This window comes from Leptosomus discolor, chromosome 6 (assembly GCF_034619465.1).
Source record: "Leptosomus discolor isolate bLepDis1 chromosome 6, bLepDis1.hap2, whole genome shotgun sequence".
Taxonomy (NCBI): domain Eukaryota; kingdom Metazoa; phylum Chordata; class Aves; order Leptosomiformes; family Leptosomidae; genus Leptosomus; species Leptosomus discolor.
Window position 1 is genome coordinate 24528584 of NC_141396.1, and position 14621 is coordinate 24543204.

Below are 14621 nucleotides of genomic sequence, written 5' to 3' on the forward strand. Positions count from 1 at the left end.
TTTGCAACAGTAAATAATTCCATGAAGAGTCACTGTTTCCTGAACTTTGGTAAATAAAGGAGAAAAATATTATAACCCGCTATATTCAATTGTAGCAATCATATTCCTAACACATTTAGTTTTCTGTTGTGTTATATGTCTACGGTGCTAACCTGTCTCCAATACTTCCTTTTTAGTCTGTTTCATTCTTCCTCTCTACTCCCCTATCCATTCCCAAGCTCTTTAATTCTGTGCCAAGCTAATAAGGAGAACTAGCTCTGTGTAAAGTCAGTCATTGCCAAGCAGCTGTTACAAAGTTTTCTCATGTAGCTCTGTGATTGTACCTCATTTCTGAAAGGCAGTATTTTTGCTCTTTCAGGTCCAATTTCAAGTAAGAACAACCACTTATATCTGCATCTCAATCTTAATTGGTTATATGTCAAACACTAGGGATGAAATAGTTCATATGCATATAACTATCCTTTCTAGGGTTTGAACTTTGAACACCGAGTTGTACAATTTAGAGAAATTAGGTACGCTCTTGAGAGTTAAAAACTTGCTTTTAAGAATTACTTTTCTTTTTACCCACGATATTTGTCCTAAAGTATTTTCTCTTTTACTTCTGTTTAGAATAATACCTTGTGGTTTAATTATAATGTTTGAATCTTGAGACTAGACTTTTTCCTTAAATCTGAATTAGATTTTACTTAGGATCAAATTATGAGGGCTTCAGGGTCAAATTACGAGGGCTTCAGCTTGCCTGCTAACACTGACCGAGGAAGGCTGTCTTTCTAAAACATGTGCCCCATCTGCCTGGCGGTGTGGCTGCCTGCGTTGTTCTGGCATTGGCCCAAGCTGTGATGAAACTAAGAATGTGACAGATGACAGGCTTGTCCAGATGTATGCATAACTACTTCTGCCATGCCCTGCGAAACAATCAGGATGCAGGTTTGGCATTATTTAGCTGTCTGTGTTGATTTGTTCCTTGAAGATTTACTTAAAAAATAAAAATAATATTTGATACTTTTTTGTAGTTTTACTGAACTTTTAGTATTAAAACAGATTGCATAATACGATGCTCATATTGTGCAACGCTCTGACATATTTTTTTTTAATTTATGGAGTGATTTCGTAGACGTTCTGACACAGGTTACTTAATTTGAAGATTTAAATAAATTTAAAGAATGCAATTAAAAGGATCAAACATCTAACTGTCAGTGCATTAGTCTGATTCTCCTCACAGCTGAAGATCTAAGCTATTGTCATGTCTTAATATGACTACTTCTTGCAACTAAAAATAAATATCTGGGAAAGGTGTCAGAATCACCATTAATTATGATTTTTAATGAAAAGCTAATTAAAATTCGTCCAATAGCTTGAAAACATACCAAACCCTAGTATACCTTTCTCTCTAGAGAAAACAAAGGCTGCCTCCCCAGCCCCAGCTTTTGTCCAAAGAAAAAGTTACAGACTTATATGCAATTTGCAACCTTTTATTGGTCATTTAAGAGGTTTCCGTCTTAGCATTTTTGAAGGTTTTTGTAACACCAGACAAAAATGTACAATCCGCTGGAATATTGTAATGTTATTATTATTATACAAAATAACCAGATTTTTGTCTTACATTCAGGCTGTCATTATCTGGCATACAAAAGCAAAAAGGGCAAAAATTATTTTTCTCTCCTCTCTAGCTGTTTTTGGCAGCTGATTTTTTTTTTTCTTTTTCTTTTAAAGTGTAGCTCCCTGCTGATTATGCTATTGAGTACATCTTGGGTAATAAGCAGATATATTAAAAAATATCCGGGGCAACTACCCTGCTGAAAAACAAGAGGTTACTTTTCTCTACTTCTTGCAGATAAGTAGGTTCTGATGTGTATGCATCAGAAGTGTTTTTTTCGTGGTGTGCTCTCTATAAGACAGTTGAATGTTGGTATTCTATGGCCATTTTACTCTTCAAAAAGTGTTTCTTTGTAGTCTAATATAAATTGTGTCCAAATACTTAAAGCACTACTTGAATTGCTTTAATTTTCCTTACTATAGCTCCATTGCCTTATATTGTCCGCCTTCAGTTGCAGGGAATGTTTTATGTGCTTATTTTTGTTGTCAGTTTGGTTTTGAAACCATGGTGAGCCAACCATGACTGTATTTGTTGCTGTGTAACATAGAACAAGAAGATAGTCCCAGCTCCAAAAAGCCTCAGATTTTGTGTATAAAGCAAGTTACGAGAGATGGGTATTGATCCAGGAGAGGATTGCCAGTCATTAAGCTGAAGAATAGCCTTGGGAAATCGCACAGCCATGCTGATGACTTTTTTTAAACATTATGGTAAAAGATAGTTTGAAGGAAGATTTAAGCTTTGCTAATATTCATAGAAAATTCTGCTAACTGGACATTGGATGATAATCATGGGTTAGTGAGAGAAAAATGTATTTTTGTTGACTGCTTTGTGCCTGGAGGCTGTTGTAAATCTGTTGTAAATCTGAATGTACCGAATGAAGGATGGTATGTTCCATGCCATAACGCTTTGCAGGGCCTTGAAACTGTAGAGAAGCGGCTTCTGCTTGAAATGACTGAGAAGGGGCTAGAAGAGTGGTGGGGAAAGAGCCGAGCTGGTCAGACGGTTAGCTGACACAGATGATCTTTGCAGCTGTCTGAAGAGATTTGATATTAAGATGAGTGCATTTATCTGTAGAGTACAGGAAATCATGCTTTTTAAGCAGTGCTTAAAGGAAGGAGAAGGAATAGTGTAAGGTTTAAACGTAGTTTGGGTAAGAGGATACAGAGAAGATGGGATAGTGATGCTCAGGTTATGAATGGTTTGAGTGGCAAACAGGGTGTTGAAATTGTCAGTAGCGATATTTACTGGGGGGAAATTCTAACAGCGGTCTCCAGTTTGATGCAATGGTATGGCATATGTAAGAGGAGTCTGTGCCTTTCAAAAATAAGCCTCCACTTCCTGCAAGGTAAGGAGGTGTATTTTGTTTAAAAAAAAGTGTAAAAATTTTATTCTCATTCTTGGTTGTATTCTTTTATAAAATAACTTCTTCATTACCACTTTATACTTTTTTTTTTTTTTAGTAGTCATTAATTCTGTCAAAAATAAAGCTACTGAAAAGGCTCACCTTTAAGTGTCAAGTTCAATTAGGAGTCAATCCTTTTTTAAAAAGGGGAGAAAAAAAAAAAGCTGACTGGAAGTGCTATTACCTTTAATGTAATTGAGCAAGTCATTAACATATCCTCTTTGGTCAGTGCTAGAGTTGATCAGCAGTATCACAGCTGAAAACATATGCCTGTGTGAATCCAGGCTTGTTTTTGTTAAAATATGCTGTAATGTGGTGAACAAATTCATGGTACCAAAAGTAGGGGGCCCCTGTATATGGTGCTGATTGTGGGATTTATTATTCTGTTATTTAAGGTAATGGTGTGTTGCTATGTCAGAAGTGTCACAGTTCTCAGATATGGCACAGCCTTAAGAAGTACTTAGAAAGACCAACAATTGCGGAACGTGAAACAAAAATATTATTCAGTCTTCCTCATAAGGTTCTAATTTTCTTGAATTAACCTAAGTGTTATAACAGCTTAGTCCTGAAGCACACACAGAAGCTCTGTTTAGCATTCCTGCTCCTCAGAGCAGTTTCTGCAGTTGAACTTCCTTCCTTAAAATGGAAACTTTTATAAAACCAAATGCCGTGTTTCTGAGGCATGCTCGAATGGCAGTCTTCTCTTTGATTGTGTCTCTATCACAGCAGATAGTGACAAAGTCAGTGTTCCCATGCTGCCTGTGCCATCTGCTGACATTTTGAAAAATATCTAACTGTTCATCTTCTAAGATAAAAAGCTATTTGCATTCTTAATTTTGAGGTCATTGTTGATACAAGTTGGTCATCAGGCTCTTGTGGATTAAAACAACATGGTTGATATCATCCTTCTGACGTGTCGTGGAAAATGACCAATAAAAATTACTTTTCTTGCATTTGTACAAACTCTCATTCTATTTAATATAACAGACCTTTAGAGGTGTTGAGTTTATTATCTTAATTCAAAGAAAACGACTTAGGTCTGTTAATGTTCAATCTGAAATAGTGAAAGATGGTTGCCACTGCTTGTCTTGTTAAGTAATTGTAAAATAATTTGTTCAGATTATTTCTTAGATTACATAGCTGTCACCTTGAAATCTTCACAATTCAGACAGTATTTTAAGGCTATTTCCATTTTTTTTTTCCAAATTCAGGTACCATTATTTTCTTCATTCAAACTACGAGATAGGTATTTAAATACATACTTATCTAGATGTAGAGCTGCTAACGTAGGTGATCAACTACAGTATACTAACTTTATAAGGTTTAACATGCCATTAAATAATACAGACATAGAAACATTAGAGGCCTTTGGGTAAAGGAATTAAAATATCAATTGGCATGCTTGTAGATACGCAAGAATACAAAAATAACCATGTAATTTGTGCAGTAGACACTCAAATTGATTGAAAAGGTAAAACGTCAATTAAATGAAAGAAAAATATTACCAAAGTACTTAATCGGTTCATGATAGTTTGTATGTCTTTGCTTGAGAAGCAATTGTTAGATTCCTGTTGTTTTTTGTTATTTTTTCCCACTCCCAGCTACTTGCTATCATTTGAGGTTTCAATTGGTTGGCATAGAATTGGTGGATAATTGGTAGTGTGGATAACTGTGCAAAGCATATGTAGCAATTTAGTTCTTGGTTCTTTCTAATTGTCTGCCCATCGGTAGTTTGCTCGGCTGAGTAGCTTGTTATTCAAAGATTTTAAATTTAAAGTACTGTAGAAATAAAAATGCTCTTATTAGTACCATGGTATTGGAAATCAAAACCTTTTAAACAAACAAGTCGTTATTTGACAAATCTATCCCCAAAGCCATTGTTTGCCTACTATAAGGAGATTGGACTTGTGAGGGGGAGAGGAAGGGTAGGGTTGACAGCGTTCATTTTTCACTGTGTCTGAAATAAAGATATGTCACTTCTTTTAAAAGATACTAAAGGTGAATACAGTAAAATATGTTGAAATACATCTAACTGGGCAAGCTTCATCTGTTAAAGGTAAACATCTGAAATTATTAGACCTTAAGGGCAAATCTATGCTATTAATTATGGTTCACCTTGAGGTCATCTTGAACCTCAAATGTGCAGACAAATTTTGCAGTAAACATTTTAACTTGCCTGCAGGAGTACTTCCTTCTGAGTCTAGCGTTTTCTGAGGTTGTTAATCCTGCTGTTTAATCCACTCATTTTAAAATGTGCTTAGAATTTACACACATGATGCAGTATTTGTGCACAGCCTCCCTGCAGTCTTCACAACTCCCTCGTTCTAGTTCCCTTTTTTGTGATACTTCCCTTTACTATAGCCTGTGATTAGAGAGAAGGCTGGTTCTTAAGCTGTGGTATACTGTGATCAGAGATGCAAAATATATCCTGCACAAGGAAGAGTGTCTTACAGAACTCTAGGTCTCAGCCCTAAAGTTTGATTTGAAATATGAGGGTAGGTATTTTCCTTAAAACTTTACATATTTGTTTTAATGTTCAAACCTAACAATATGCTACTGAATGTTATCAGAGAATGCTATGTTTTTATAGTGGTATGACTTGAATGATTTGAAAGCTCATCTGGAGCCACTTAGCTTTTCTGTTATCAGATTCTCTCATGTACTGGTAGATTTGTTCATAGAAGTTCTTCACCCATCAAAATGTACTATTTCGTATGAAAACTTGAAACACAGCACTCTTATTTGGGTCCAGTTAGTTTTGAAATAGACACCAGATCTCCTCAATCTTCTTAGTTAATTTTACATTACGTTTCTAGACTTAATGAGGTGGAATAAGTATTTGAATGTCTTCATGTATATAATTTTTCTCCAAACATATATTTTATCAATTTAACAGTTCATTGCAATCAAGCTTAAGCTTTGGATAATGTGGGTTTTTGCTTATTTGCTCCACTTGCAACTTTAAGGTGAAGGTTTCAAGTTGATGTTATACTTTGCCTTGTAATTTGGAGAAGATCTAAAGAGATGTTCCAGCTTGCACCATGTGTAACAGCTAATGTATCTGAAGTTCTTGTTTTCAAATAACATGATGTCATCTACTTCTAACCTTCATTTTTTCTTTTGAGGAAAATAGAATTGTAGAGTTTAACTTTATTCTTCTCCACCTTCTTTTTTTTTTTTTTTTTAACAGATTTGAAGAACTTGTGAAAAAGTTCAAAGTAGAATATCATGCTGGTGGTTCTACTCAAAATTCCGTTAAAGTGGCCCAGGTTTGTTCATCTTTAAAAAAGAATTACTGATAATTTGGAGTGTTGAGTTTGAATCAACTTGATTTTCTGTATTTTCTGTGTTCATCATAGGCATTAATGAGTGGGTGCTTGTGATTCTGTTGCTCAGACTATGCTTAAATTTTTTGACATGATTTGTTTTGAAGTTATACTCTTTATTCTTTTCAACACTTTCTGTTAAGGTTATAGTTATGACTACAATGTACCTAGAAGTGGAAGGGAGGTTTTAAGGAAGTGTGAGCCATGCTTTTGTCAAAGGTGTATGCTGAAACAATAAGAGGCAAGGATAATGTCCCAGGCTGCAGTTAGGAATCTTGCAATGAGGAAAAAAAAGTCACAATGAGAACGGTTAAACAGAGAAGTTGTTTAATCTCTGTGCTTGGAGATTTTTATAACTTACCAGGATGAGTCCTTGGGCAATCAGATCTAAATTTGAGGCTGGCCCTGCTTGAGTGGTGAGTTGGACTAGAGACCTGCTGAGGTCCCTTCTAGCCTGCATTGTTCTGTGATTCTAACCACATTTAAGTTGTAAGAACTTGAAAGTTTGTGCATAAAAGACTGAAATGTAAAACTGTTTTTCTACAAGGATAATGTTTCTGGCTATGGGTATGATGAGTAACAGTAATGATGAATTGTGTTTCAGGTATATTAGCTTTCCTATAACTGAAGTATGTCTTTTGTAACAATAACTCTTAAGCGTATACCTGTGTGTATATTTTTAGATCGTGATAGATGTGCAAATCCTATAAATAATAAAAAAAAAACTATAACCTTTTTGTTAGTGATTCTGGCTTATTAACTTCCAGACTTCCTATATAATTAAAACTTACTGCAGATCACCGAATCACAGAGTGGTAGGGCTTGGAAGGGACCTCTGGGATTATCTAGTCCAGCCCCCCCTGCTAAAGCAGGTTCACTATAGCAGGCTGCACAGGATTGTGTCCAGGAAGGTTTTTAATATCTCCACAGCCTCCCTGGGCAGCCTGTTCCAGTGCTCTGCCATCTTTTAATGTAAAGAAGTTTTTCCTCATGTTGAGGTGGAACTTCCTGTGCTCCAGTTTGTGCCCATTGCCCCTTGTCCTGTCACTGGGCACCACGGAAAAGAGCCTGGCCCCATCCTCTTGACACTTGCCCTTTAGATATTTGTAAGCAATGATAAGATCTCCTCTCAGTCTTCTCCAGGCTAAAGAGCCTCAAGTCTCTCAGCCTTTCCTTGTAGCAGAGATGCTCCCATCCCCTCATCATCTTAGTAGCCCTCTGCTGGACTCTCTCCAGTAGTTCTCTGTCCCTCTTGAACTAGGGGGCCCAGAACTGGACACAGTACTACAGGTGTGGCCTCACCAGGGCAGAGTAGAGGGGGAGGATAACCTCCCTCGACCTGCTGGCCACACTCTTCTTAATGCACCCCAGGATGCCATTGGCCTTCTTGACCACAAGGGCACATCGCTGGATCACAGTTAACTTGCTGTCCACCAGGACTCCCAGGTCCTTCTCCACAGAGCTGCTCTCCAGCAGGTCAACCCCCAACCTGTACTGGTGCATGGGGTTATTCCTCTCTAGGTGCAGGACCCTACACTTGCCCTTGCTGAACTTCATTAGGTTAGATAGCATTAAATGCACATTTAGAAGAAATTAATTTGTAATTTAACGAAGGTTGCCCCTGCCAATAAAAAGGGAAAAAAATCATTATAGTAATACTATGCTCTTATGTACAAAAGAGTTGCTGCTTCTTTACTAATGTTTTAATTTTCTGAAACCCCAAATGTCTTTTCAAATGTCTTGAAAATATTTGTGATAAGTATATTTCACAACAGAGAGAAGAAAATTGCATGTGTTTTACTGTGTATAGCATTGTAATTCTGAAATGGCTATGTTTTTTAAATACAGACAGCTTTCAGAGCCTTTTTGTTTGGGGTTGGTTGGTTGGTTGGTTGGTTTTTTACTATGTGGTCAGGCCAATTTTTTTTGCTTCTGATACATTAAAAAACTTCTCTTCATCAGGAGAGTTTGAGTTATTGGATTCATTCTGTGTCAGTGTGACTGTTGCTTGACCTATGGGGATGGTGTAGAGGTAGTGTTTCTTCCATGACAGCTGATTAGAGGTCAACTTTTTGGAGAGAGTTCTGCAACTGTTTATTAGTTCAGAGACATGGAATTCTGCTTCCATTCCTACATCTAAATTGAGGAGGTTTAGAAGGAAATACTTGTGGTAGACTCAGGGCTTCTAAACTTTGAAGTATTCAAAGAGCCCAGGATTTTATTTCCATTTCACTTTGAAGTGACCTTTTTGCCATCAGCTTATTTATTAGTAAACTATGTCTCGTACTTAACTGTCTCTTAATCTATCAGTCCAGGTGTTGTTCAATAATTATGCTATGAAGTACACAGAACCTATATAGAGCCAATGAAAGACATGAAACTTAAATCAAGGGAAATGTAGGTGTTTCTATGTCAATGCTCCTTATGCTGATTGGGTTTTGTCGGTGAACTTTTCTTTGGCTCTGAGCTGGGAGCCTCATTCAGCTCCAATTGACATTTGAAATTGTATTTGTCTCCAGAAGGATTGCCATCTCCTAGTTTTTGTTTCCAATAAGATTGAAACTTCGAAACAGTTGTGCATGAATAACATAACATCACTAAGAGGCTTTAAAAAAAGGGATGGGGGGGTGAGAGGGAGAGAAAAGATAATTCTGGAAGTCTTGAAAGAAGCTGTTATTCTGTAAGCTTTAGCAGAAGAAAAAAAAAATGAGGATAGAAAAAAATAGTTTAAATGAAAGCCAAAAATTAAACTAGAAATTCTGGAAGAATTTTTGCAGCAATATTCATTGGCATATTGGAAAGAATGTATAAGTAATCTTAGAACTGAGTAATTTAAATATATATTAATTTCTTGCAAGTAACAGGAGAAAGCAAAGGCTGATTCGGGAAGCCTGAGTGGTGGTTGAAAAGTAAAGGACCAATAAATAAGTTCAGAGCTCCGAGGTAGCCACATTCTAAGTGAATGTGGATTCTCTGCAAGAAGATGTGTGGGGAAGAAATCCTAAGAATACAGTTCTTACAAATTTCTCACCTTGTGTTACTTTATGGCAAAAGCTTGCAAAAGTATGCTAAAAACTGAGAGATAGAAACTGAAAAAAGTTTGTTTCAGCTGTTCAAAAGTTGATGAGAAATAATGGCGTTAAAGAAAAGCGTCCTTGGAAGCCTGACTGCAGTGGAGTACAACTGAGTAGGGTGGCTGGAAATGAACAAATGGCCTCCAAAGTCTGGCAGTTGCCATTTTTTTAAAAAGCTCATTTCTGAATGAGAAGAATATATTATTAAGGAGTGTAGTAGGAAAATTGGAGAGCAATTAATAAAATGATTGGAATAAAAAAAAGGAAGAATTTAAGAAGCAACCCAAATAGGGCCATTGAATTATTTGTTTCAAATAGGCTGCTGCTTTAAGGGTTAGACAAGCAACACTATGTTGAAACAAAAAAAAAAAAAAAAAAGGCAGGCAAAATGGCTGGGGACATTTACAGTATATAATGTGTTTAAAAAGGAAAAATGAAACTGTCATATGCTTGCTTACATTGTGTATGGTCATCGTCACTTCTGTTGTACATGCTCATATATTTTGGAGGTTTCTTTCATATCTGTAAAGATAGTGAGATCTACTCAAGAAAGACTATCTCTCTCTGTTCCTCAAAAAAACCCTGAGTTTAAATTAACAGCAAATTATGTCTTGGAAATACCAATTCATATTAAGAGAGGAATAATGACAGAAAGAAGTTAAGAAAGTGGAGACAGAAAAGCTTGTAAGGCAAGAGACAAAACTGTTTGAGAGGACAGGAAATAAATTCTTTGGAAAGAGAAAAATAGTATAAAAATCCTGATGTTGCTCTGACCCTGCATCCCTCACTTGTCCCATCCTTGTTTCCTCCTTACCGATCTGCTTTTCCTTGACCCCTCAGATCTTTCTTGGGTGTACATTTGTTGACCTGGAGGAGAAAAGATTGCTAATCAGAACAGGTTGAGTACTTCTAAGGCCTTAAGGAAAAGTCTTATCGAAATAAATATCTTTTTGTTCAAGACTTTAGTATTGGGTGGAAAAATAGAGACAGACGGTAAAGAATGGAAAGAGGGGAAGAGGAGTAATGATAAAGGGCTTTCCTGAGTGCAGGACAATAGAGAAAATAGTTGGAATCCAGATTATCAGTAAAAATGCAGGTAATGCACTTCTAGAGGTGCTATGTTACTATTAGACACAGTTGTTGGGGTTGTTTTTTTTTTCCTAGCCCACCAGTAGGGAGTGTTAATAACTTTACTGGATCAAGCTTTAATTAATTAGACAGCATTCACTGAAAATTAGTTGAGAGTACTTTGGAAAATGAGAACTAGAGATGATGAACTAAAGTGCAATCATTTAGTTTCTGGAATAGAAACTAATTTCTAACTTTCGTGTTTGCTGTAGTGATCTTGGCAGTAGAATTATCCTTTCATACTGACTTTTAATTTTGCTTTGTGTTTGAAGTTGAAGTTATGATGCATGCTTAAGAACAAGGAGGAGAGCAGGAGTATCAAATTGAATCTGCAGTCTGCCTCTCTGACCTTTACTTGTCTCATTAAATTTTGGCTTTATATCTAATATGATATGTGACATCTTGCTTTAATCTGAGCTCTTGCAATCCCTCCAAATGATTGTATCCATTATATTAAATCTATAAAATATGCATACATGTAACTGCATGCAGTTCATAAATAATCTATTGTTTTAGAGTTCTGCCAACAAACTAAATTCAGATTTGTGAAGACAGTATTTTACTACTTCTTCTTAGCTTCCTTCTGTAATTTTAATTAAGAGTGTGCCTGTCTAACAACAGGCATTGATCTGGAAAGGAAAAAAAAAATCTAAATCTTTTAATAGAGCTCGTGACTTTAAAGTATCTAAAACAGATAGCTTACATGTGCAGACAGGGCAAGTACTGCTGACCGGGCTATATTTGCATGATATTTATCAGTGTTTATTTGGACTTTGGAGTGCTGAGGTTAGAACTGCAAGAAGTAGTCTTTGAAGTTTTAACTTTCTAACTCAGGTTCTGGATTTCAAGCCTAACTTGACAGAATTTTTTAACTTGGATTTTAAACAACACAACGTTGGCAACAAACAGCACATTTTCATTCTTATTTTTCTGGAGGTGCACGTAAAGAACACCGTATTCTTCATCCTCAGAATGAGTGCTCTTGGTTTATGCTCAATTTCTTAATAGCTTATTTTCATTCTAACAGTTCTATTGCTGTGGATCTAACTTAGCAGTTAGAGAGCACTATATTCTATGGTTTATTTATCCTCAGAAGAACTGTGAAATTCTTTTTACACAAGTTTTATTACTAGTGATGCCATGTGAACTTGGAAGAGCATAGCTTGATAAGTTTCAAGTCAAATTTGTAGAACTGGCAGATAAGGGGAAAACATAAGTTACAATTCTCAGGAAGCTTTCTTAGAGATAGTCTTGGCGCTTCACAATAATGTTTTTGTAATATGCACCTCGGAAAATCATAATGACTTCCTGTTTTTTTTTCTGCACTACCTCTTGTTATCTAATTGTAAGCTTTGGGGTTTTTGTGGTTGTGCAACATTTTTGCAAAAAGCCTACATACTGGTGTTAGATACTTTAAAGAAGCTTGGTTTGAAACTGGAGTACGTGCTTGTTTGCTCTTAATGTGTTGATTGGAATGACTTTTAAATGAGGAATAACACTAAGAGAGAATAATATGATGCTAAATTATATTGAACATTTGAGTCCCACCATCTTCTGTATGTCAGGGAAGTATGACACTTTCCCAGTTTCAGCCTGTATTTCAAGGGCTTGTAACTTCATACCAATTTTTATTCTTCAGTGATGATTAACTTGATCTGTTAATCTAAAGTGATTGTGCTTTTTAACATTCTAATAAACTGACAAGTTTGAGAATTTAATTTTCAAAAATGAACAGATTCATGCTTGTTTATAAAAAAGATATGTGATGAAGGCTTAGACGTGTTTTAAACATATGTGTCTACCGGGTCATGTCATGCTTGATCAAAAAATAGTCTGTAAAATTAAAAATTTATCTGTGAAAAATACTTGCAGGCAGAACTTAATTTTTTAAAGAATAAAAGCTGTAATCTTGTAAACATATAACTAGCTTCATTGCAACTGGTTCCATGCTTTTAAAATTAAGTTTGTATGTCTTTGCGAAGTAGTACCCTTGCCTAAACATTACTTATTGTATGTAATCTACAAAGTCCATCACACATTAGCTTTCAGTGTTCAGTCATTTATTGACTTGCTCCTCACTTTCCTATCATTCTGTATAAATGGGCATATAACTAATGAATTTAATATTTTCCTTGCCTGTGAAAATTTCTGGATTACTTCTATACAATTGATTAGACTGAGGCATAGCAGAAAGAAAGGTTTGGCTGAGGAGCACACCTTAAAATGTATTGAATATGCATAACTGGGAGAGAAGTAATTGAAAAGTTACCAGGGAGATCACTGCAAACATACTCTCAAGTTTTTGATGTTGATGCAACTTTGCAGGGCCTATCATTGTTTTATGGAATCCCTTGAAACGTTCTCTGTTCTGCTTATTGTGTGCTTAAATTCAGTTATGCCGCAAATACCTTTCTCCAAAAACTGTTTCTGGACTAGCATTCCCAGAAAGTGCAAGCAAGTCCCCTAAACAATTTTTTCCTCCTACTCAGTGAAGCAGAGAACGTTTAGCTCTGTATCTTTCTGTTGACCAAAAAGAAATAGTTCATTTTTTTTCCCAAAAGAGGTAGGCTCTGTGCTTTCTGAACCATTTGGGTCAGAATCTTAAATTCCTCAGAGTTAGTTTTGGCCTTATGCTTGATACTCCTTAAGCAGCTTCATTACACCTCCCTACTCAGATGGGCTTGGTGGCCCCAGCAAACATGTGTTTCCAATATTTTCAATAGTTCAGTCCAGCTTTCAAGAAAAAGTATGAAAAAGCTCTCTAAACCATTTTCTGTTTGATATGGTTTAATAAACTTAGGGGTATAGCCTCACCTTCTCTGTCAGAAAACAATCCTGATGTATGCATTTCCTTCTATGCCACTCCTGTGTGTTTCTGCTGTGCTGCACCAGTGTAGCATTCCACCAGCATGGTCTTCTGTCAGCAACAATGCTGGCACCCTGTGCTGTCCTGGAAGTGCACATACTTACTTCTCCAACCTATTCAATGTAAAAGAAAAAACAGAGAAAGAGTTAGGACTTATAGCTAAATTTTTTCATACTTATACCTTGCTCTAGTTTATATGCTACTAGCCAGTAAACTGAATCTGTTAAATGTCTATCTCCAGTGCTACGGCCAGTCCTAATGGGTGAGGCTTGTACTTGGTGAAGGAATAACAAAACATGCCTCAGTGCTGACGAAAATAGTGATTTAAGTTTGGCTCTCTTACAATACAATGATGGCTATTCCCACTACTGCAAAATGATGTCCCATTGATAGTGTCACGGTGGACAGTATCACATGCCAATGACATCAATTCCTGAAGTTTCTTATTCTCTCAAGTGCACTGTATCATTCATGTGCATTTCCATATTAGGCTATGTCAAACACCACAGTGATGTGTCCATGCTTCTGACAGAAGAGATAGCCTTTCCTCTTCAGAATTTTAAGATGCAGCTTGGGAAACTGTCTAATGCCTATGCTGATGGGTACAGATATCAGAGAAATTCTGTAATATTTAAGAGCTGCCTAGATTTTTTTGAAAGCCTTGGAGAAGATTGCTAGACCTTTTACTCTGCTGTACTTAAGGCCAGTTTCAAAGCCTTATTCAAAGCTACCTGAAACAGTTAAAGAAAAGCAACAAAACCACTTTACCATTGTGGCAAACTGCAAAATTCTAAGCAAATTTCCCCTCAGGTTACAAAGCTGGGTACCTCTCAAGCTTGTGAAGGAAGCCCATACATTGTTTCTATGGTTATGGGTCAGATGTTTAAGCAAATGATGAAGCAATATGCTGGAGGAGCTAACTTTTCAAGGTTACTGATAGTGAAGCTTTTTTCTGCACACCAGTACTGGTTGCATAACTGGATTAACTGTGTACAACTCCCTGTGTCTACTCATAGGCCTGCGAACATAGTTTCAACAAATACCAGGATGGTCAGAAAATGAAGCTCTAAAGAGCCTGTGACATTTTTTCAGATTCTACAATGCCAGGTCCCTAAATATGTCCTCTTGAAAATGAGGCAGTTTCAGTTACTTATAGTCAGTCTGCAACAGACTTTGTTATGAGACAGATGGTAACTGTTAAGATTGCAAGACAAATGTCCTTATGTGC

The 14621-nt window shown here is 36.4% G+C and overlaps 1 protein-coding gene across 2 annotated transcripts in view; it reads left to right on the top strand.

The window, feature by feature from the left end:
- Positions 1 to 14621, top strand: part of ADK (adenosine kinase) — a 290419-nt gene that overhangs the window by 70292 nt on the left and 205506 nt on the right. For both annotated transcript variants that reach the window (XM_086466581.1, XM_086466580.1), the window contains exon 4: positions 6190 to 6268. In XM_086466581.1, coding sequence (XP_086322707.1) covers positions 6190 to 6268 — 79 coding nt within the window. The remainder of the gene's footprint in view (positions 1 to 6189; positions 6269 to 14621) is intronic.